General features: G+C 41.0%; 1 protein-coding gene across 1 annotated transcript; it reads left to right on the top strand.

The window, feature by feature from the left end:
• The first annotated feature begins 20,879 nt into the window (after positions 1-20,879).
• LOC125379932 (multiple epidermal growth factor-like domains protein 6) lies at positions 20,880-26,607 on the top strand. The gene is made up of 4 exons (XM_048395830.1): positions 20,880-20,933; positions 21,140-22,324; positions 22,813-22,924; positions 23,128-26,607. The coding sequence occupies exons 1-4, from the start codon at positions 20,885-20,887 to the stop codon at positions 24,149-24,151; spliced, it is 2,370 nt and encodes a 789-aa protein (XP_048251787.1). The 5' UTR covers positions 20,880-20,884; the 3' UTR covers positions 24,152-26,607.
• Positions 26,608-26,938: the final 331 nt, after the last annotated feature.

The following is a 26,938-nucleotide window of genomic DNA, read 5'->3' as shown; positions in this document are numbered from 1 at the left end:
CATAATGCTCGTTAGACGTGGCTAACACACATGACCCGGAAAACATAGCACACACATACATAATACTCGTGAGACGTGGCTTACACACATGACCCGGGAAACATAGCACACACACATAATGCTCGTGAGACGTGGCTTACACACATGACCCGGGAAACATAGCACACACACACATAATACTCGTGAGACGTGGCTTAAACACATGACCCTGGGAAACATAGCACACACACAACAAATACTCGTGAGACGTGGCTTACAAACATGATCCGGGAAACATAGCAAACACACACATAATACTCGTGAGACGTGGCTTACACACATGACCCGGGAAACATAGCACACACACACATAATACTCTTGAGACGTGGCTTAAACACATGACCCGGGAAACATAGCACGCACACATAATGCTCGTGAGACGTGGCTTACACACGTGACCCGGGAAACATAGCATACACACACATAATACTCGTGAGACGTGGCTTAAACACATGACCCGGGAAACATAGCACGCACACATAATGTTCGTGAGACGTGGCTTACACACATGACCCGGGAAACATAGCACACACACACACATAATGCTCGTTAGACGTGGCCTACACACATGACCCGGAAAACATAGCACACACACATAATGCTCGTGAGACGTGGCTTACACACATGACCCGGGAAACATAGCACACACACACATAATACTCGTGAGACGTGGCTTAAACACATGACCCTGGGAAACATAGCACACACACAACAAATACTCGTGAGACGTGGCTTACAAACATGATCCGGGAAACATAGCAAACACACACATAATACTCGTGAGACGTAGCTTACACACATGACCCGGGAAACATAGCACACACACATAATGCTCGTGAGACGTGGCTTACACACGTGACCCGGGAAACATAGCATACACACACATAATACTCGTGAGACGTGGCTTAAACACATGACCCGGGAAACATAGCACGCACACATAATGCTCGTGAGACGTGGCTTACACACGTGACCCGGGAAACATAGCATACACACACATAATACTCGTGAGACGTGGCTTAAACACATGACCCGGGAAACATAGCACGCACACATAATGTTCGTGAGACGTGGCTTACACACATGACCCTGGAAACATAGCACACACACACACATAATGCTCGTTAGACGTGGCTAACACACATGACCCGGAAAACATAGCACACACATACATAATACTCGTGAGACGTGGCTTACACACATGACCCGGGAAACATAGCAAACACACACACATAATACTCGTGAGACGTGGCTTACACACATGACCCGGAAAACATAGGACACACACATAATACTCGTGAGACGTGGCTTACGCACATGACCCGGGAAACATAGCACACACACACATAATACTCATGAGACGTGGCTTACACACATGACCCGGAAAACATAGCACACACACACATAATACTCGTGAGACGTGGCTTACACACATGACCCGGGAAACATAGCACACACACACACATAATACTCGTGAGACGTGGCTTACACACATGACCCGGGAAACATAGCACACACACATAATACTCGTGAGACGTGGCTTACACAGATGACCCGGGAAACATAGCACACACACACATAATACTCATGAGACGTGGCTTACACACATGACCCGGGAAACATAGCACACACACACATAATACTCGTGAGACGTGGCTTACACACATGACCCGGGAAACATAGCACACACACACATAATACTCATGAGACGTGGCTTACACACATGACCCGGGAAACATAGCACACACACATAATACTCGTGAGACGTGGCTTACACACATGACCCGGGAAACATAGCACACACACACATAATACTCGTGAGACGTGGCTTACACACATGACCCGGGAAACATAGCACACACACACATAATACTCATGAGACGTGGCTTACACACATGAATTGTCAGACGTGGCTCATGCAGATTGCGGTGACATAATTAGCATTACATAGTTGTCACAAGGGAATGTGTGTTACATGCACAATGATGGGAATATTGACTGAACGTATGTCAACATTTTGTCTATATTATGCTTTACACATGCTTTTGTGGACGATCTATACTATACATATAGCTACTCCTGACTCTCGGTATGCACGTGATGTTCCTCGATGGACGCTAGCTGGTAAACAAGTACATAATACAAGTGTAGGATTAGTCACACAAGACAGTCGTTTCCAGTGTAATTCAAAATACACTACTGTTAGTTTCAAGTCATGTTTCAAACGTTAAACTGCTACCTCTTGAAAAGCAGCACCTATTTTGAGCTGACACCTTTTTAAACAAGCGGGTTCTCACGACTTGCGATGACACGAGCATTATTAGCTGTGACAAATGGCAACACCATATCATAATACGTTCAATGGCGAATTCAGTGATGAATAAAAGCCGAACCATTACTATCCAAATTCATTGTGTTCAATTTCGATATTTGACGCCCACTGTTTACATGTGTTGTGACAACGCAGAACCTTTTGATTAAATTTAAGAACTGTCATTGATGTGACTCTCAATTCAAACACTTAAGATGTCTCTATTTGTAGATTGAATGCAGACACCAATAATGACACAACCACATTATGTTTGTGATACAAACACTAAAAATAGCTACCCATGTTTTGTTTGATCAGCCATTGAATTGATGGTCATGAATCACGTGACCTCTCATACAAAATCCATTTGACCAGTCAGTGACGAGGGAAAATTCATAACGTATAATCCTTACAAGAATTTGGAAAGTTTTCGTCTCTAAATAGGTCAGTAAGAGGTTTCGAGTTACAATAACCACAACTGATTGACACAGCTGATTTGACGCCCACGTCACCAACGAAGTCCGACATTTATGGATAAGCACTTCTATCCTATGTGTTGTGGGTAGGCAAGTCTAAACAATCCTATGAACAGTCATAGATGAGTTAATACAATATGCAAAGTAAATGTGACAATACATCTTTGACAGGAAATTGAACTTAGAATGGAAATTGACTTAGAATGCTCATGTCTAGTTTTTGGACGCCAGAGAGCTGTGAATTGGGTACTATCTACATTAGACTTGACGAATGAATGAGCCGACGATATAATAGTGACGTGTAGTGTGTAAAGAAACATTTCAGGGATTGATGTAACTTTATTTACGGGTTTTAGCTACACGGCAGCTGTGCTACACACTTCTAATGTCTCCCTTATATACGAGTAATGTATAACGGTGTGACACTGTTTGATCATCGTGGTTTGTATCAACTATTAGGCACGTGGCTTAAGGAACATGGGCGGAATTATAAGTGAAACTCAGATTTTTAGCATGAGGCACTTGTCTATGGGATATTTGTTTTGGCGTACAATCAGTGTGTATAATTCTTGGAAAGAAAGCGTTGTGATATCCTTGCGTAAAATACACCTAATGAGTGAGTGAGTAGGTTGGGTGACGCTGTGGAACTGTGAAACAATCCATAATTTAAACCCACAATCAGCAAGTCCTTGAAAACTAAAGTAGTATCTAAGGGCATCAAAAGAGAAGGGTAGGAAGAACGGACACGCGTCTCTCACTCAGATCATTGTGCCTTAAGGTGACGCCGCCTTTCCCGGGGAGGGTGAGAACGATGTCAGCAATACCCCAACTATATCCCCACAGGTTGAATTGAATGTGGATGAGGCAGCCAGTGCACAAAAACATGCGAAACGTTCCTCGCAACCAGTCACAGATCCTGAAAACCACGTCCGATGTTACAAACAAGAGACACAGAGCAGCACGTTGGGTTGCACAAACGTGAAGTATTGGGCATATCGGGTGTTACAAACGCGAAGTATTGAGCACGTCGGGTGTTACAATCGTGAAGTATTGAGCACGTCAGGTGTCACAAACGTGAAGTATTGAGCTCGTCGGGTGTTACAATGGTGAAGTATTGAGCACGTCAGGTGTTACAATCGTGAAGTATTGAGCACGTCGGGTGTTACAATTGTGAAGTATTGAGCACGTCGGGTGTTACAATCGTGAAGTATTGAGCACGTCAGGTGTTACAATCGTGAAGTATTGAGCACGTCGGGTGTTACAATTGTGAAGTATTGAGCACGTCGGGTGTTACAATCGTGAAGTATTGAGCACGTCAGGTGTTACAATCGTGAAGTATTGAGCACGTCGGGTGTTACAATTGTGAAGTATTGAGCACGTCGGGTGTTACAATTGTGAAGTATTGAGCACGTCAGGTGTTACAAACGTGAAATAATACAACACGTCGGGTGTTACAACCGTGAAATAATAGAGCACATCGGATATTACAAACGTGAACTGAAATAGCGTGTCGGATATTACTAACGTGAAGTTTTGAGCTCGTCGGGTGTTACAAACGTGAAGTATTGAGCACGTCGAGTGTTACAAACGTGAACTGAAATAGCACGCCGGACATAATATAGTACGTCGGATATAAAAACGGAAGTATTGAGCACGTCGGGTGTTACAAACTTTAAGTATTGAGCACGTCCTGTGTTACAAACGTGAAGTATTGAGCACGTCGGGTGTTACAAACGTGAAGTATTGAGCACGTCAGGTGTTACAATCGTGAAGTATTGAGCACGTCGGGTGTTACAAACTTTAAGTATTGAGCACGTCCTGTGTTACAAACGTGAAGTATTGAGCACGTCGGGTGTTACAAACGTGAAGTATTGAGCACGTTGTGTGTTACAAACGTGAAATAATAGAGCACATTGGATATTACAAACGTGAAATATTGAGCACATCGGGTGTTACAAACGTGAAGTATTGAGCACGTCGGGTGTTACAAACGTGAAGTATTGAGCACGTTGTGTGTTACAAATGTGAAATAATAGAGCACATTGGATATTACAAACGTGAAATATTGAGCACATCGGGTGTTACAAACGTGAAATATTGAGCTTGCGGGTGTTACAAACGTGAAGTATTGAGCACATCGGGTGTTACAAACGTGAAATATTGAGCTTGCGGGTGTTACAAACGTGAAGTATTGAGCACATCGGGTGTTACAAACGTGAAATATTGAGCTTGCGGGTGTTACAAACGTGAAGTATTGAGCACATCGGATGTTACAAACGTGAAATAATAGAGCACGTTGGATATTACAAACATGAACTGAAGAAGCATGTCGGATATTACAAACGTGAATTATTGAGCACGTCGAGTGTTACAAACGGGAAATGATATAGGACGTCTGGTATAAAAACGTGAAGTATTGAGCTCGTCGGGTGTTACAAACGTGAAATAATATAACACTTCGGATATTACAAACGTGAAATAATCTAGCACGTCGGATATTACAATCGTGATGTATTGAGCACGTTGGATATTACAAACGTGAAGCATTGAGCACCTCGGATATTACAAACGGGAAGTACTGATCACGTATACGACAACATCATCATTAAAGAGGCTGATTCATTTAACTATCTGAAACTCTACTAATCTTTAAATAAGTGATTACAGTTTCATGAACTCACAAAATACACTAACAAATCGACAGTAATGTATTACACGCAAATACGTTCAACGCCTCATACAAAGAGACAAAAACGTAAGAATGATGATTTTAATGTCGGACATATGTCCGTCGCGAGTGATGTTTGTGTGACACACACAGTAACGTCTGTCACCGATTGCCTTTATAATCCCTTGCATACGGTTGTGTGGACAATTTATTCGCACACATAGAAATACTCCTGTCGTGCTGCGTTCCTAGTGTCATCTTGTAAACAAATTCATACATACACACATAACCCGGGAAGCATAGCACACACACACATAATACTCGTGAGACGTGGCTTACACACATGACCATGGAAACATAGCACACACACACATAATGCTCGTGAGACGTGGCTTACACACATGACCCGGGAAACATAGCACACACATACATAATACTCGTGAGACGTGGCGTACACATGACCCGGGAAACATAGCAAACACACACATAATGCTCGTGAGACGTGGCCTACACACATGACCCGGGAAACATAGTACACACACATATAATACTCTTGAGACGTGGCTTACACACATGACCCGGGAAACATATCACACACGCAACAAATACTCGTGAGACGTGGCTTACACACATGACCCGGGAAACATAGCACACACACACATAATACTCGTGAGACGTGGCTTACACACATGACCCGGGAAACATAGCACACACACATAATACTCTTAAGACGTGGCTTACACACATGACCCGGGAAACATAGCACACACACACATACTACTCGTGAGACGTGGCTTACACACATGACCCGGGAAACATAGCACACACACACATTATACTCGTGAGACGTGGCTTACATACATGACCCGGGAAACATAGCACACCCACATAATGCTCGTGAGACGTGGCTTACAAACATGACCCGGGAAACATAGCACACACACATATGATACTCGTTAGACGTGGCTTACACACATGACTCGGGAAACATAGCACACACACACATATAATACTCGTGAGACGTGGCTTACACACATGACCCGGGAAACATAGCACACACACAAAAAATACTCATGAGACGTGGCTTACACACATGACCCGGGAAACATAGCACACACACACATAATACTCGTGAGACGCGTCTTACACACATGATCCGGGAAACATAGCAAACACACACATAATACTCGTGAGACGTGGCTTAAACACATGACCCGGGAAACATAGCACGCACACATAATGCTCGTGAGACGTGGCTTACACACGTGACCCGGGAAACATAGCATACACACACATAATACTCGTGAGACGTGGCTTACACACATGACCCGGGAAACGTAGCACACACACATAATGCTCGTGAGACGTGGCTTACACACATGACCCGGGAAACATAGCACACACACACATAATACTCGTGAGACGTGGCTTAAACACATGACCCTGGGAAACATAGCACACACACAACAAATACTCGTGAGACGTGGCTTACAAACATGACCCGGGAAACATAGCAAACACACACATAATACTCGTGAGACGTGGCTTACACACATGACCCGGGAAACATAGCACACACACACATAATACTCGTGAGACGTGGCTTAAACACATGACCCGGGAAACATAGCACGCACACATAATGCTCGTGAGACGTGGCTTACACACGTGACCCGGGAAACATAGCATACACACACATAATACTCGTGAGACGTGGCTTAAACACATGACCCGGGAAACATAGCACGCACACATAATGTTCGTGAGACGTGCTTACACAGATGACCCGGGAAACATAGCACACACACACACACATAATGCTCGTTAGACGTGGCTAACACACATGACCCGGAAAACATAGCACACACACATAATGCTCGTGAGACGTGGCTTACACACATGACCCGGGAAACATAGCACACACACACATAATACTCGTGAGACGTGGCTTAAACACATGGCCCTGGGAAACATAGCACACACACAACAAATACTCGTGAGACGTGGCTTACAAACATGATCCGGGAAACATAGCAAACACACACATAATACTCGTGAGACGTGGCTTACACACATGACCCGGGAAACATAGCACACACACACATAATACTCGTGAGACGTGGCTTAAACACATGACCCGGGAAACATAGCACGCACACATAATGCTCGTGAGACGTGGCTTACACACGTGACCCGGGAAACATAGCATACACACACATAATACTCGTGAGACGTGGCTTAAACACATGACCCGGGAAACATAGCACGCACACATAATGTTCGTGAGACGTGGCTTACACACATGACCCGGGAAACATAGCACACACACACACATAATGCTCGTTAGACGTGGCTAACACACATGACCCGGAAAACATAGCACACACATACATAATACTCGTGAGACGTGGCTTACACACATGACCCGGGAAACATAGCACACACACACACATAATACTCGTGAGACGTGGCTTACACACATGACCCGGAAAACATAGGACACACACATAATACTCGTGAGACGTGGCTTACGCACATGACCCGGGAAACATAGCACACACACACATAATACTCATGAGACGTGGCTTACACACATGACCCGGAAAACATAGCACACACACACATAATACTCGTGAGACGTGGCTTACACACATGACCCGGGAAACATAGCACACACACACACATAATACTCGTGAGACGTGGCTTACACACATGACCCGGGAAACATAGCACACACACACATAATACTCGTGAGACGTGGCTTACACAGATGACCCGGGAAACATAGCACACACACACATAATACTCATGAGACGTGGCTTACACACATGAATTGTCAGACGTGGCTCATGCAGATTGCGGTGACATAATTAGCATTACATAGTTGTCACAAGGGAATGTGTGTTACATGCACAATGATGGGAATATTGACTGAACGTATGTCAACATTTTGTCTATATTATGCTTTACACATGCTTTTGTGGACGATCTATACTATACATATAGCTACTCCTGACTCTCGGTATGCACGTGATGTTCCTCGATGGACGCTAGCTGGTAAACAAGTACATAATACAAGTGTAGGATTAGTCACACAAGACAGTCGTTTCCAGTGTAATTCAAAATACACTACTGTTAGTTTCAAGTCATGTTTCAAACGTTAAACTGCTACCTCTTGAAAAGCAGCACCTATTTTGAGCTGACACCTTTTTAAACAAGCGGGTTCTCACGACTTGCGATGACACGAGCATTATTAGCTGTGACAAATGGCAACACCATATCATAATACGTTCAATGGCGAATTCAGTGATGAATAAAAGCCGAACCATTACTATCCAAATTCATTGTGTTCAATTTCGATATTTGACGCCCACTGTTTACATGTGTTGTGACAACGCAGAACCTTTTGATTAAATTTAAGAACTGTCATTGATGTGACTCTCAATTCAAACACTTAAGATGTCTCTATTTGTAGATTGAATGCAGACACCAATAATGACACAACCACATTATGTTTGTGATACAAACACTAAAAATAGCTACCCATGTTTTGTTTGATCAGCCATTGAATTGATGGTCATGAATCACGTGACCTCTCATACAAAATCCATTTGACCAGTCAGTGACGAGGGAAAATTCATAACGTATAATCCTAACAAGAATTTGGAAAGTTTTCGTCTCTAAATAGGTCAGTAAGAGGTTTCGAGTTACAATAACCACAACTGATTGACACAGCTGATTTGACGCCCACGTCACCAACGAAGTCCGACATTTATGGATAAGCACTTCTATCCTATGTGTTGTGGGTAGGCAAGTCTAAACAATCCTATGAACAGTCATAGATGAGTTAATACAATATGCAAAGTAAATGTGACAATACATCTTTGACAGGAAATTGAACTTAGAATGGAAATTGACTTAGAATGCTCATGTCTAGTTTTTGGACGCCAGAGAGCTGTGAATTGGGTACTATCTACATTAGACTTGACGAATGAATGAGCCGACGATATAATAGTGACGTGTAGTGTGTAAAGAAACATTTCAGGGATTGATGTAACTTTATTTACGGGTTTTAGCTACACGGCAGCTGTGCTACACACTTCTAATGTCTCCCTTATATACGAGTAATGTATAACGGTGTGACACTGTTTGATCATCGTGGTTTGTATCAACTATTAGGCACGTGGCTTAAGGAACATGGGCGGAATTATAAGTGAAACTCAGATTTTTAGCATGAGGCACTTGTCTATGGGATATTTGTTTTGGCGTACAATCAGTGTGTATAATTCTTGGAAAGAAAGCGTTGTGATATCCTTGCGTAAAATACACCTAATGAGTGAGTGAGTAGGTTGGGTGACGCTGTGGAACTGTGAAACAATCCATAATTTAAACCCACAATCAGCAAGTCCTTGAAAACTAAAGTAGTATCTAAGGGCATCAAAAGAGAAGGGTAGGAAGAACGGACACGCGTCTCTCACTCAGATCATTGTGCCTTAAGGTGACGCCGCCTTTCCCGGGGAGGGTGAGAACGATGTCAGCAATACCCCAACTATATCCCCACAGGTTGAATTGAATGTGGATGAGGCAGCCAGTGCACAAAAACATGCGAAACGTTCCTCGCAACCAGTCACAGATCCTGAAAACCACGTCCGATGTTACAAACAAGAGACACAGAGCAGCACGTTGGGTTGCACAAACGTGAAGTATTGGGCATATCGGGTGTTACAAACGCGAAGTATTGAGCACGTCGGGTGTTACAATCGTGAAGTATTGAGCACGTCAGGTGTCACAAACGTGAAGTATTGAGCTCGTCGGGTGTTACAATGGTGAAGTATTGAGCACGTCAGGTGTTACAATCGTGAAGTATTGAGCACGTCGGGTGTTACAATTGTGAAGTATTGAGCACGTCGGGTGTTACAATCGTGAAGTATTGAGCACGTCAGGTGTTACAATCGTGAAGTATTGAGCACGTCGGGTGTTACAATTGTGAAGTATTGAGCACGTCGGGTGTTACAATCGTGAAGTATTGAGCACGTCAGGTGTTACAATCGTGAAGTATTGAGCACGTCGGGTGTTACAATTGTGAAGTATTGAGCACGTCGGGTGTTACAATTGTGAAGTATTGAGCACGTCAGGTGTTACAAACGTGAAATAATACAACACGTCGGGTGTTACAACCGTGAAATAATAGAGCACATCGGATATTACAAACGTGAACTGAAATAGCGTGTCGGATATTACTAACGTGAAGTTTTGAGCTCGTCGGGTGTTACAAACGTGAAGTATTGAGCACGTCGAGTGTTACAAACGTGAACTGAAATAGCACGCCGGACATAATATAGTACGTCGGATATAAAAACGGAAGTATTGAGCACGTCGGGTGTTACAAACTTTAAGTATTGAGCACGTCCTGTGTTACAAACGTGAAGTATTGAGCACGTCGGGTGTTACAAACGTGAAGTATTGAGCACGTCAGGTGTTACAATCGTGAAGTATTGAGCACGTCGGGTGTTACAAACTTTAAGTATTGAGCACGTCCTGTGTTACAAACGTGAAGTATTGAGCACGTCGGGTGTTACAAACGTGAAGTATTGAGCACGTTGTGTGTTACAAACGTGAAATAATAGAGCACATTGGATATTACAAACGTGAAATATTGAGCACATCGGGTGTTACAAACGTGAAGTATTGAGCACGTCGGGTGTTACAAACGTGAAGTATTGAGCACGTTGTGTGTTACAAATGTGAAATAATAGAGCACATTGGATATTACAAACGTGAAATATTGAGCACATCGGGTGTTACAAACGTGAAATATTGAGCTTGCGGGTGTTACAAACGTGAAGTATTGAGCACATCGGGTGTTACAAACGTGAAATATTGAGCTTGCGGGTGTTACAAACGTGAAGTATTGAGCACATCGGGTGTTACAAACGTGAAATATTGAGCTTGCGGGTGTTACAAACGTGAAGTATTGAGCACATCGGATGTTACAAACGTGAAATAATAGAGCACGTTGGATATTACAAACATGAACTGAAGAAGCATGTCGGATATTACAAACGTGAATTATTGAGCACGTCGAGTGTTACAAACGGGAAATGATATAGGACGTCTGGTATAAAAACGTGAAGTATTGAGCTCATCGGGTGTTACAAACGTGAAATAATATAACACTTCGGATATTACAAACGTGAAATAATCTAGCACGTCGGATATTACAATCGTGAAGTATTGAGCACGTTGGATATTACAAACGTGAAGCATTGAGCACCTCGGATATTACAAACGGGAAGTACTGATCACGTATACGACAACATCATCATTAAAGAGGCTGATTCATTTAACTATCTGAAACTCTACTAATCTTTAAATAAGTGATTACAGTTTCATGAACTCACAAAATACACTAACAAATCGACAGTAATGTATTACACGCAAATACGTTCAACGCCTCATACAAAGAGACAAAAACGTAAGAATGATGATTTTAATGTCGGACATATGTCCGTCGCGAGTGATGTTTGTGTGACACACACAGTAACGTCTGTCACCGCTTGCCTTTATAATCCCTTGCATACGGTTGTGTGGACAATTTATTCGCACACATAGAAATACTCCTGTCGTGCTGCGTTCTTAGTGTCATCTTGTAAACAAATTCATAATGAAACAGGGAGATATTCATACAGGACAAACATTTCAAGCGTAATTGAAAAGACATTACTGTCAGCTATAAGTCGTATTTAAAACGTTAAACTGCTACCTCTTGAAATTAGCCGATATTTTGAAATGATACCTTTTCATGACGGCGTGTTCTCACGCCTGGCGTTAACACCAGCATTATGTGTTTTGACAAATGACTGTTAATGGTGAATACAAGCAAACCGATGACTATTCAGTTTCCGTGTGTTCAGTTTCAATGTTTACCACTCACTGTTTACATTTGCTGTGACAACGATGAATCGTTTGTGGAAACATAATAAAGGAAATACATTTGTCTCTTGTTGATATGTTGGTCTCTCTCAGTCGCTACTTACTTGTTGTGGCATAGTGGGGTAAAACATTTCGAGACGTATCGACTTTGCAACTGTTCATAAACTTCGCCAATAAAAACACCATTGTGATTTAAAGTTGTGTTTAGAATACATATAGATGTAGGGTAGGTTGGCTGAGAGTTGTGTTTGTATGTGTGAATGGTGCACCTGCACTGGATTGTGTCACTTACAACCGTGTGATATGTATGTTCCCACGTCTACTTCTAAACTACCGGGCAAAATAAACTGATCACTTGTAAATAAAGTTTTATCTGAATTAAAGACGATGTGATAAGTTAGAACGCTATCAGAAAACAGTAAAAGAAACACTCCTTGTGCTCGAATAAATGTCACTTTTTGCAGGATACTGTGCAGTCATGTAACATGGGAAAAACAGGATTTTGAACTGATAAAAATGTTCGTGCATGATTTTTGCATAAATACCGTCGTTGGGCAGAGCAAGGATGCAGCCTCAAAAAGAACATCAGATAAATGCCGAGACTCAAACAAGAGGAACGTGACAGAGCTATTTGTATGGTCGATATGGGGGCCTCTCAAAGGCAGATTGCAAAAACTTTTAACTGCAGTCAAACCATTATCGGCAACTTGTTGAGCCGTTATCAGCAAACAGGCCTGATGCAAGACTGTCCAAGATCGGGAAGACCAAAGGTCACAACGCCAGTTGAAGACCGTTACATCAAGACACTCCATCTGCAGAACCGGTACATGACGGCGACGCCAACGGCGGCGAAGACACTTGGACACATTGCTGGTATCGGAGCCTACCCACCATTCCGTGGAATGGCCTTGACCCCTCTACACCGTAACCGCGAATTACAATGGGCAAGAAACGTACGTCGGTGGCAGCGGCGTGATTGGGAAAGGGTGCTGTTCACAGATGAAAGACGCTTTAACTCCGAAATGATGGCCGAGTCCGTGTTTATCACGTAGGGGAGAGCGACTGTCACATAAATGCATCCAAGATGTGCACGTTATGGTGGAGGCGGCGTCATGGTATGGGGCCGTATTTGCGGTCAGTGGACAACAAGGCTTGTCATCATCTGTGGAAATCTGACTTGCCAAAGATACAGAGATGAAGCGTTGCGACCTGTTGTAATGTCATTTTTACGTGGACAGCCAAGGGGTACCCCTTTGCAGCAGAATAATGCACGACCATATACCGCCAGACATGTTCAACAATTTCTGCACAAAGTTTACGTCAACATATTGCCTCTACCAGACATGAATCCCATACAGTATTCTGGGATCGCATCTGAGACAACGCGTACCTCCTCCAGCAAAGCGACAGCAGTTTGAACAGGTTTTATTGGATGAGTGGCGCAGGCTTACTGCAGGCGTCATCCAGCGACTGACGACACCCATGAGGAGACTATTTTGGCGTGCATTAATGCAGGGGTCGTCACATACGCTACTAAGGACATGTCTTGACTTTATGAGCACCTAATGAGTGGACTCTGTTTGACTTGTGTTCGTGTATTTTCGTTTATTTTGACCCCATGTGTCACTCGCTCGGCTTATGGGAAGTGAGCAATCAATATAGCATTGTTATTTTGTACAGACCTCGGAAACTTATTCCTTTCATTAAACTAATTATCAATAAGATAACACCTCTCTTTGCTTTTTTTTTAATGGAGCTGCTGAACAAGGCAATAAGTTTATTTTGCCCGGTAGAGTATTATTCCCCTGAGCAAAACACATTTTGACTATGTTGAATTTCTAATTTAGCCAAGCGAGATTTTAAGGCATGGCTAAGATACTAGTTAAGTGTAACATATGCTGGTTCTTCTGCTGTATACTGATAATATATCTACAGACAGAAACGATGTCAGTGTAGGAAATATCCTCATCTACCCAGCAATCTGCATCAATGGTTATTTATGAATCAATGTGGTCCTATTTATCATTGAATATGTTTTAGCACATACACACGCGACATATTCCCACCAATAGCAAACTGAACCTAAAACCATTTACTTAATCTTTCGGGTGTGTTCAATGTTTTACACAATCGTTCATAGTTTTCAAAGTATCAGTGTGTGAGATTTTAACTGCTTTGTAGCCTGAATACTTTGTATCAACTTCCATTATGAAGGTTCGTGTCCGTGCACTTCGTTCATACAAATGAACTCAGCGTGTCGAAATGAAAGGCCTGGTATTAAAAATATGATATTTTGAATTTTCTAACACTGTTATAACATTTTGATAATTATAAATAAAGTGTTAGTTTATGTCCCTGTTTCGTATTTATTTAAAGTTGATACAATGTGTGACTCATGATATATACACTGATGGCGGTGTCCGTCACATGTCTGACACATCAAGGGTGGTGTACAGATATTGCCGGAGTTGCTAAATGCGTGCTGACAATTTTCTTTATCGTGCTTTGTAGCTTGTGCACTTAGTAAGAGCACATACAAATATGTTCGGCTGTTTTGAATTCAGCCCTTATTGTTAACTGGCAAAGGTGTGTAGAACCTAACTGCGTAGCTTCTCGAGAACTGTAGTCACAACCCTCGCATTTCGTGCGATAAAAAAACCTTTGTGTATGTGCTCGTCGATACATGTTTGAGCTCTAAATGATCTCAATTTTAACGATATTGCTTTGGACGCAATGTGATTGAAATGCCGAAACACATACGGCCAATGTTTGCAGCAGAGACATGTTGACACTTGTCCAGTGTTCAATGAGAGCCATTCCTAACCACAATGTTTCCTGCACGTTTCACTTTCAACCTTACAAACTCTGACACAGCTGATAATAAGTGAAACGCTTCAGCTGTGCTTTGCTCAATACGTTCTGCCTTGACTACTGACTTGTTGATTTCTGTGTTTTGACGACAAGTATCCTGTTGTGGAAAGTTGTAACCACAATCGATCGTCACAAACAATGACACAGAATATCAAACCATGTTCCAACTTCTGGTCTCTGTATGTCTTTACTGCTGAGATACAATCGACCAAGTCCTTTCTAAAAAGATTATAAATCGTGCCATACGAGTTGCCTTTGTGTGTATTTTGTTGAGATTGAATATGAATATGGAAAGTTTATTGACAGTTATATGTTCAGTGTCCTACTGAGATAGTAACATTGTAATCGTCCAATGATGATTCCACATGGGGACACTAAAGGAAACATAAATGAGGTGTGCGTCACATTCATTGACAGTTCCAAAGTCCACAGCAAAGATGACTGTATCATGATGCAATTGTGCTGGCACTGTGACTGTTGTCAGCTTCAGCCTGGGTCAGATGACATATTCGTGACACATTAAGTACATTGTCGGAGTAAGTAAGTCAATGCTCATCCACTAAAACTACGATCACAGTCTTACAATAGTTTTGTTTGTATTTTCTGTGCCCAACATTACAGAAGCATGACTTTCACTGAGCAGTTTTGTTTTGATACATTCATATGAACAAATAAACAGATGTGGAGTAGATATCTGGGAGATGTGTGGGAAGATGACACATTGTAATTACATTGACATTGTGAAAATTGCAACTGAACATGCAACAATTCATTCTCATAAGTTTTGAAAAATATAAGGAACTCATCGCAAAAGACCTTCATTCAACATCACCTTTAAAACCATGTTTGTTTGTTTGTTTGTTTGCAAAAGTAAAATGTGTTGCGCTTACAAAACACCAATGAACAGCACATAGCCTCACATATGTTGCTTCATATAATATGTATGTTTTGTTTAGGGTTTCTATTGTCCATTTGGTTTATAAAAACGTAAATAATGAACAACCTCATAATCCTGAGAAAAGTTTGATTGATGTTATCATATGGAGCTCTATCTGTAGGCACACGCAAACTTACAATTCAACTACTGACACAGTATAATCAAAATCGTAAAAATGTGTGTTTTAACTATTGGATAAATTACCAGTGCAATTGTTCTGATCACATCTTATCTCGTAGCAGAACTCAACATCCATGCAAAATAGATGGGATGTAATGGTGACTACTCAGCCTCGTCAGTAACTAAAGGACAAAACAAAGAGCAGAGAGTAACAAAACAACCCGTCTGATCTAAACATTAATCAACTTCAATGTGGACATGACAACCATATTTTAGTGTTGAGAATTAATGATTCTCTATTTAAGCTCGTAATAATTGAGAGGACGCGTTTTTCTTGTTTGCATGACCAAACGAGGGATAGCTACTGCCTTACAAAATTAGAAAACATGTTTACAATACAATAAATTAATATATGGATGATTAATAAAGGAGCTATTAAAACGTGTTAATAATCTGCAGCCATTACGACATGTAAACAGTTTTACTAATGGAAAACTTTTCCCAGTGCCTTAATACAATGCTTGCGTTCATACTGCCCATATTTTTTAAAACTGATACATGTCTTGAGCGTTTGCCTTTACATATAACCAGCAGAATATCTGCACCTGTACACAGGAGATATGGTTCAAAATAAACATATAATTTTATTAGTTTCAACAAAAACAGTAAATGCACTGGCATGTCACTGAACTTCCTTGTTCATTAACAACTTCATTGTCTGGTCTGTTTCCCGACAACTGTTGCTTGGCAGGGGTCCTGCTGTCGGCGCCGGGCAATACATCCTTAATTTGTAACATTAATGGAGCATCAGCTTAAACAAAGTTGCTATCATCAGATTCAAGGCCCGGATCTCTTTTGGGACGTTTCCTGTTGTCTTCATCTACTGATCCAACCCAAATCATAAATGAACCCCCTCCATGCTGGTCATGTTCGGCTGCGTTTGAATCGTGAACTTCCGAACAAAGCATATATAGAGATGTTTACAACAATAATATAAGCAGGTTACAATGAACATGGCTAATTCATATTAAAATGTTTTAAATAGCTAATCAAAAACTACACTTCTGAAAGAATATATCCAAGCTTGAGGGAACATGGCATATTGATATGTTACATGCTCATGATGTAGGTAATGACGGTGATAACAGTAACTAACATAGGTGAGGAATGGTAGTTATAAGTAGGATGTAAAAGGTTGAGGGACTCACTCTTTGATTTAGCCATGTACAAGGTTTAACGTCTTGGCTAAGATACCAGTTAAGCGTTACATGTGATGGTTATTCTGCTGCAAACGAATACGAAATCTACAGACAGAAACGATGTGTAGGATATAAACCTCATCCATATTCTACAGCACTGACTATTTATGAATTGTTGTAGTCCTTGTTATTCTTAAATATGGCTGGGCACATACATACATTCTCACCAATAGCAAATTGAATCAAAACACATTTACTCCATCCTTCTGCTGTATTTATTGTTCTTTTGGATTTACACATTTGTTTTTAGTAAAGTGGTCAATGTATCAATGTGTGAGATTTTAACTGCTTTGTAACTTGTATGCGATATAAGATGCTTTGTAGGTGCACATATAAATAAACATGCTTCTCTGTCTGTGTGTGATCCCTTAGTGTTAGCTGGTAAAGACATATACAAAGGAACTGCGGGGTTTCTCAAGAACTGTAGTCATAAACCATACCTGTTGTGCGACAAACCAACTTCACTATGTCAGTTTTTGTGCGTGCTGGTACGTGGGTGAACGTGACATGTTCTCAGTGTACACCATTTTCCCCTTGGAAAAAATGTCTAAGAAATATCGCCACCAACACTGGCAGCGTATGAAGCAGTGACATGAAGATAATTGATCAGAGAGCCGTTCCAAACTACTGTGGGCGACCATGTTTCACACTCTGATTTCCCACCTAACTGTTGTGACAAAGGAGAGAATATGTCACTCGTTTGTGTTTATTCCAATGTATATAATATGTACAGCCAAACACATTACCATTGAGGAGCTGTATAAATACTTTCAAGTTAAATAATGTAGCAGTGCATGTTTCAATACGTTCTTTCTTGACTACTCACTTGCTGATTTCTGTGATTTGACGACGCTTAACATACTGTGACAAGTTCAACCGATATTCGATAGGCATACTATTACACACACATTAGTTAGTCAACTTGCCTGTCCACATAACCTTTGTGACTTTGACCATGTGAGGGCGAATTATCAAACTTAAGGTGCCTTGCTTACATTTACGATCGATCAACAAAGCGTCAATGTCAAATATCAAATCCATAACCTATGTATAAATGTTAAGAAATAAAGAGGAATGGTTTCAAAAGTCAACTTCCCTTTTACATCAAGCAATGTTTCAGAAGTTCAAGGCTTTAGTTTGAGGTACAATCGAACATGCTCTTTTAACAAAGATGTCAATGCCTTCCTTAAGCTTTGAAAAACTGTTTATGGTAGACAGTCATGTGGAATAAATTTTCAATTTCTTTTGACGCAGTTTACCTACAAAATGATTTCAACTTATTTTGCCTTATGTTCCCGTCGTTGGTTAGGCTAACACGTGACTTGTCATGAGGTTCCTGCAGCAACTACATAAACAATAACTGTAAACACATGTAAAATTATCATAACTATAAATGCATTATCCCTTATCATGCCTGGTTTGTTATCATACTAGGATTTTAGGCAATGACTTGTTTATAAAGGGCAACATGTATATATTTTTGTTAGCCAGTATATCGTCATTGCAAAAGTATGCTTTTGATATGTTGAGAGCCACATTAACGCTTACAAATTATAATGGAATGCGTATGTCCAAATAGTCACACGTTCAATATTTTTTCCATATTTGTCTCACTGCAAGCAGCAGATATCAACATAATATTAACTCGAGGTCGAAGTGTAATATCCAGAATACAGGGAAGTTGATACATGCATGGAACAAACTGGCTCAGATTAGTTGAATGTGTCAACACAGATATTTGTGTTTGCTGGTGATGTGCAAGTACCTGCATGCGACTGATATGTTTAATTTTAGTAGTTTGCAAAAGAGTTGTGTGTTTGCTGATGTTAACTGTCAAATACAATGTTGGATTGTTCACAATTTAAGCTGAGACACAAAACACTATTATTTCTTTTCACAAAGGCCACCATACAGAAAGGTGTTGAAATGTTATGTAGTCTATACAACATTTAGCTGTAACTAGTTTTTGATAGCAATAGAAAGGCACAGTAACACGTACAAAAGTAAGAACTGACAATAGTCAAACTTTGATTATTCCATCTGATCTTGAAATAAAAAAACTGAACTCTTCAAAACTCACTGCTTACAGACTGTGCTGATATTTGAGCGAAATATAAGTCGTGAAGGTGAAGGTTATGTGCTTATTATTACTTTCTTACATGTTATATGTGAAGGAAGTGACAGCGCATGTGTGTGTGAGCTCGAAATTTTTCATTGGCCAAAATATTCGGACATCTGAATTAATTATTGTTTCTGAATACAATATGATATGTCACATGTTGAAACTAATATCCAGTATACTATTAGTAATAATATCTTCCGTGTAAAGAGGAAAAGCTAGATCCTGTAAATTAGGTCACCATGAGTCAACCTCATAGGTTTATTGAGCCAGCAGATGAACACATCGCCCATTAACGCTACGCTGATCACACAAGTGAGTTGCATTACCACTTCTTTAATCAGTATCATACCATGCATATATGTGTAAGTGTGTATTGTGTATCTGGGCATGTTGTATATGACATCTATTTCTATGTGTGCTGGCTTGTGGTACACTCATGTTCTCAGTTCATCACATGTGTTTTGTGACATGTGAATCCCTCTTCCCAGTGCCTAGTATTTAGTGCATCATTGTCGGTGCTTATTGTCCTGCTGGCTTCCATTTGTCTATTGTCATTTTCTTTCTATGACCTATCACTGATAATTATCCACCCCCCACCCCCCACCCCCCTCCCCCACCCTCCCCACCCCGTCGTGTTAGCTTCCATTTGTCCATTGCCTATAACCAATCAGTTATAAGCTAAGTGTTAGCTTATATTTGTCCATTGCCTATAACCAATCAGTTATAAGCTAAGTGTTAGCTTCCATTTGTCCATTGCCAATAACCAATCAGTTATAAGTTAAGTGTTAGCTTTCATTTGTCCATTGCCTATAACCTACCAGTTATAAGTTAAGTGTTAGCTTCCATTTGTCCATTGCCTATAACCAACCAGTTATAAGCCGAGTGTTAGCTTCCATTTGTCCATTGCCAATAACCCATCAGTGCCGATTATCTGTTGGCATCCTTTACAACGTTTCCTCCTCTGTTATCTTATTGCCTCCTAACATTTAGTAAAGGAGTGAAGGAGTAAATATAATACTCCAAAACGTTGTATTCCTCATTATAAAGACGACGACATCCATACATTCTCATACATTATGTGTATCAATTCTAAATGCCTTTCAATGACTTTATATTGTATATGTCATCTTCTTAATTACAGCTGCATCATGCCTGCACTGATGGTAGTGTCCATTGCTTACCTGGTCACATCTGCAGGTAAACATTCAGATAAGGTCTTACTACTTCTGAACAACTCCTGAAGACTTCTCCCAGCTTCGATATTAATCCCTATAAAAAGCATAAAACATCCTATCACGAGTCATCTACCCATGCGTTCTAAATCTGTTTAAATATATTTGTTTGGTGTGTGAGATAATAATACCTGTCTGTACTTCACGATTTACTTTGTGTTTGGTTTCCAGCTGCCAGTTGCAGTGAAAATCAACACTGCCGAGACTGTGACAGCAGGAGTGGCTTTTGCCTAACCACGTGTGACAGTGGCTATTACGACCTTAAATGTAGGTCTCTTTGCAGCAGCAGCTGTAAAAATAAGAAATGTAAACCCGTGAGCGGTGGCACAGAAGTGTGCACAGAGGGTTGTGTTCCAGGATTTCAAGGCGTAAGGTGCAAAATACCATGTGAAAGTCCAGGAGGTAACTGTAAAGCATGTCCAGGTGGTTGTGATGGAGGATACTGCCAGCTTAATTCATCCTGTGTATCAGGATGTAATGGTTCCTACTATGGGTCTGACTGTAAAGAATGTTCCAGTAGATGTAAGACATGCAATGGCTTTACAGGGATGTGTGAGGACTGTTTTTCACAATATTTTGGACCAAACTGCGAGTATTTATGTGAAAACTGTAGGGACACGTGTGTATTTGGATGCCTGGATGGCTGTGTACCTGGCTTTTATGGTACTGCCTGTGAGAAGGAATGCAAGACAAACTGTGGTTTCAGCCCAATGATGATAGGCAATAAAACTGGAGACACACGACCTGTAATTAATGACACAGTTGAATGCAATCAGTACAGTGGTGACTGTCGTCATGGGTGTGTAGATGGCTGGTTTGGGCCACAGTGCTCCTCATGTTGTAATATTAACTGTAGGAATGGGAGATGCAACGATGCAGGCGACTGTGTAGATGGGTGTGTAGATGGATGGTTTGGGCCACACTGCTCCTCACGGTGTAATGTTAACTGTAGGAATGGGAGATGTAACGGTACAGGGGACTGTGTAGATGGGTGTGTAGATGGATGGTTTGGTCCACACTGCTCCTTACAGTGTAACGGTAACTGTAGGAATGGGAGATGTAATGATACAGGCGACTGTGTAGATGGGTGTGCATCTCATCATTTTGGAAGAAACTGTATACCATGCCCTGACAACTGTATCAACCACACATGTCATACAAGCCATGGAACTTGTGTTCATGGATGTACTAATGGATTCTATGGACAATCGTGTAACAACACGTGTGAATTCTGCCTTGATGGAGAGTGTGACCAGATGACAGGAATGTGTTTCAAAGGCTGCAACACAACCGGACACAAATGCACACCTATCTGCAGGAACAACTGCACTGTGGATGATTGCCGATCATGTCAGGGTGAGTTAATATCAAGGGAAAGCACATCGATGTGCATCATAATTGAAATATAAATGATGAATCAAAAGTATGTAGGTTAATGGCAATGCATCATGTTTTGCGGTTATGCCACACAGATCAAGGTCGTTTATATTTCCTTTTGTAAATGAACCCCCTACATGGTCTAGTGGTAGAGTGTCCGCCCAGAGAGTGGAAGGTCCGGAGTTCCATCCCCGACGCGTCGGACCAAAAGGCGTAAAAAAGATGGTTCCTCTTTAGCATTAAGGGGTGCTACATATTTCCGTGAAACTGCCATTTGTTGCCTATACGTTTAAAAACAATATGTTTGTGCTCACAATATTCTTTTTTTAATGTGACAGTGTAACACATCAGTGATACAATAGCTGTGTATCTGTCATAGTCGAGATACTTAATATTGTAATACTATATTCTAAAACATATTGCACAGAGCAGATTTATACCATTATTATCAAATATTGGCTTTCCAGATGAGAATGGGATGAACGAGGCAATCGGACTGTGGACTGGGCTTACACCTGTGGGCATTGTGATTGTAATGCTAGCATGCCTGCATTCCATCAAACGTTGGAGAACTAAAAGGTACCTACATGACAGGCAGATGGTTCCGTATCTCTTGCAATAGCTGGCTAATGATTCGCAATTATCTTAACACTAATTCAGACAAAACCTGACAATTATTGAAATGTACTCTGTATACTTGAATCAATACGCTAGTTCACTCAATTTTGTGAAGGCACTTCACAGCTTGTATTGCTGTCTAATCTTCCTCTTTATTGTTGCAGAGCTCAACAATCATCAATTGTTCAACACAACGAGGAAGGCGTTCAGGATGATATATATTCTGTAGAATACCAGGCCATAAACAGATATTGGCAGATCAGAGATGAAGATATAGGCATATCCTGTGTACCACCAGCTGTGAAGCAAGAGGAATGTGGGCATAGGCTCTCCATGCCAGTGTTGGCAGAATGTTTTTGTACAACAGTAGGTGGAACATACAATGATGTATCCGTGAGTTCTGCTGGAGAAACCCAGTCCTCCACTCATATGCCACAGAATGTTGCAGACAGTGGTGCAACCCAGAGCTCTGCTGGAAAAACCCAGTCCTCCACTCATATATCACAGGGTGTTTCAGACGGCGAATCATCCCCGAGTTCTGCTGAAGACACACAGTCCTACATTCATATATCACATGATGTTGCAGGCAGTGGTGCAACCCAGAGATCTGCTGGAGACACACAGTTCTCCACTCGTATCCCACAGAGTGTTGCAAGCAGTAGTGCAGCCCAGAGTTCTGCTGGAAACACACAGTCCTACACTCATATGCCACAGGATGTTGCAGGCAGTGGTGCAACCCAGAGTTCTGCTGGAGACACACAGTCCTACACTCATATACCACAGTATGTTGCAGGCAGTGGTGCAACCCAGAGTTCTGATGGAGACACACAGTCCTACACTCATATACCACAGTATGTTGCAGGCAGTGGTGCAACCCAGAGTTCTGATGGAGACACACAGTCCTACACTCATATACCACAGGATGTTACAGGCAGTGGTGCAACCCAGAGTTCTGCCGGAGATAACCAGTCCTCCACTCATATGCCAAAGAATGTTTCAGACGGCGAATCATCCCAGAGTTCTGCCGGAGATGCCTGTTCCTACACGCATATGTCACGGGACATGGCAGATTCTGATTCGTCCCACAGTTCTGCAAGTGATGCTCAGTCCTACACCCGACTCTTGCGTGATGTTTTTGTTGATGATCCCAAGACAGCCGTGAGCTATATATCACCTGTTCATAAATAAATGTATATGTATTATGTTACTGTAAGTCTCTAATGTATTTTGTCTGTAATTCAAATCTGATATTCAGCTCACTTTGAAGACATCATGTTTGGCATCGTGAGCTGATAATGCATGCACTAAGTGCTACGTCGCTGAAACTGTTGGACACACGACCTATTATCAAGGTTTACTGATCTTTCAAAATCAGCTGGTTCTACTTCAAAATGATATACATTTTCAAGAGAGATGATGAACCTCGAGCGTCTTTGATTCAGATGCCTTGGAACCCTGCATGCTCAAATACTTGTCATGTGTTGTTTTCCTTATTGTGGCTTTTGAAGGTCTTCTAGTTTATGTATCATTTTTTCGAGGCTTTTCATTCCCTCCTAATTGCAGCTGTTCATCTCTTAAAGTTGAGGCAATTGGTTGCTGTTGGAGTTAACCCTTTCAGTTAGATATACAGCACAGTGGTCAATGTTGCCAAGTTTTATCAAAAGAGAACACCTAGAGACTGTGTGGCTGTAGAAAAATGATATTTTGTTTCATGGAACTAATTTCGAAGTTAGACCTAATGCGTTTCGGCCACCCAACGTTATCACAGACCGCGATACATGAATTGTGTTGATGTGGTAACCTAACTTCCATCAATCAGAAATACCAATGCTTAATGCCTGGAAATCGCTTATGCTGTTCACTGAGAATGGTGCGTCTTGAAAGAGAAGCAGAACAGGAAGGTGCGTCTTGAAAGAGAAGCAGAACCTGTTGAATGTGTTTCAGAGTGGATTATTTCAGTATGTGATGTTGTCAATGGACGAATGCACAAACTGAAAAAGAGAAAACACAAATTAAACGAACCCATTCTGTTCCAGCCAGCTGCCATCAATGAAGCTGCCCTACATGAAATGTGTGTAGTTTTTTCCATTATATTAGTATTAAGGCCAGTGTCTTAACTGAGGAAGACATCTGCAACAACAATACATCAGTATTATCAAACGTTAACTTGACTCTAAAAAACCCAGATGTCATCTCTTTTTTTGTACTGGATTCCAGAGGTTCATACAATCCGTTCAAAGATCCATATATTGCTGGGTCCAGCAAAGGTACCACCAAATCCTTGACTCAAAGATTAACCATAACCCTTAATACATCACAGGAAGTACTTTATTTTTTATTTGATGAAAACATTTGTGACCAGTGGAATAAATACCATTTGAATTCTCAAATATTCAAAAGATGTGTTTGACATTGTGCTCGCTGAGAAACGAACCAGGTACAATTTTGTGAAAACGTTTGATTTTTCAACTTTGTTCACCACTATCCCACATGTCACCTAACATAAGGTAAAACTTCATTCCTTGATCCATTGGGATTTTATTATAAATCGCTGAGAGCTAAGGTAAAGTTACATATTTATATTCAGAGGTTCGAGCCAATTTGTCAAACCTGAAAGTAAATTGCAAGTTCACTGAGAGAATGATATGCGACATGCTGGACTTCCTCATTGATAACATCCATGTAAAATTTTGGAAGATGAGACACTGAGGCAAACGTAAGCATCCCCATGGGCATTAATTGCGCTCCCCTTCCTGAGAATCTATTTCTTTATGCATATGCATCGGAATTTATGCTCGGATTGGCAAAGTCAAAACAGGGCTATTTTGCCACGAAGTTTAACTTAAGCTTAAGTATGTAATCTATGAACTGATATCAATACCAATGCTCTTCCCCTGTTTTACCCACCTGAACTAGAAAATATGACACCAATGAAACATTCACATCTGTTTCATATTTTGATCTATGGATACAGAGGTTACAAGTTAAATTATAGGTTACAACATTGAATGCCTCAGTGAATATTTATGTTTTATTTGTTCAAATTTGACGCATCAGTGACATTAATGATGTCTGATGCAATTCCCTATTTTCTTCAAATTTGGGCTTTTAGGTCTCCCCTAAAAGAAGCCTTGCATATGCTTTTCGATTTCTCGACTTTCTAAATAGTACACAAAGTATCTCCCTAGTGATATGCCCAGCATAATATTATGGCCAATTACACCAATCTAATCCTCACTGTTTATGTTATGCTGTGTATTATGCTATGCTTTAAAAGCTGTATATAATTCTTTATTTTAATGTATTGCTCTATGCATTCTCCCATGTTTGCCCCAAACATGACTCTATATATCGCCTTGTAAATTCCTCTATATATTACATTTTGAATTACCCAAGAAATGGACAGTATTTTTACACTCACCCTGAGTATTTTGATATCTACTCACTCTACGTATTTTGTTATACATTACTCAGATATGTACCAACTAATTAATGTGTGTCTCGATTCCTTTATAAAGTTATGTCTTCTTGTAAATAAAATGTACACATGTGCAATTGTCATGTCTGATTCAAGATTGCTCGATTACCCGATCAAGACTCCATTGTTCACAGGCCGTACGGTAGGGGTACTGCTGTGCACGTTCAAGCAACACACAGGGACTTCAGTTTTATGCAAAGTTGTACCTTATGTTACAACTAGTATAAATAACACTATGTACTACACGAGTCGGTTGCCCTATGCATTATTCTAACGACACTTACTCAGATAAGGAAAACACTTGTGATACATGATGCGGAGCAGTCTACTACTGTGCCAATAGCGGTTTGAACTGGTACATCCTCCACCAATATATCCCTTTGATAAAAGTTTGCGAATGTGCTGACAGTTCTCCCAAAACACTCTTGATGACATCACTGAACAGTTGACAGTGGACCCTTGATGGTGGAAGCCAGGGCCGTGTGGATTATGTGCAG

The sequence above is a fragment of the Haliotis rufescens genome, unplaced genomic scaffold, assembly GCF_023055435.1.
Source record: "Haliotis rufescens isolate VD_foot unplaced genomic scaffold, xgHalRufe1.0.p SCAF_149, whole genome shotgun sequence".
Taxonomy (NCBI): Eukaryota; Metazoa; Mollusca; class Gastropoda; order Lepetellida; family Haliotidae; genus Haliotis; species Haliotis rufescens.
This window is presented reverse-complemented; position numbering and strand designations above follow the sequence as displayed.

What these genes read in the sequence shown, in the direction of transcription:
- LOC125379932 (XM_048395830.1), top strand. Translation starts at nt 20,885, where the DNA reads ATGCCTGCACTGATGGTAGTGTCCATTGCTTACCTGGTCACATCTGCA. An exon ending in TGATTGCCGATCATGTCAGG is followed by an intron (nt 22,325 to 22,812) that starts GTGAGTTAATAT and finishes TTGGCTTTCCAG; the next exon opens with ATGAGAATGGGATGAACGAG. An exon ending in AAACGTTGGAGAACTAAAAG is followed by an intron (nt 22,925 to 23,127) that starts GTACCTACATGA and finishes TTATTGTTGCAG; the next exon opens with AGCTCAACAATCATCAATTG.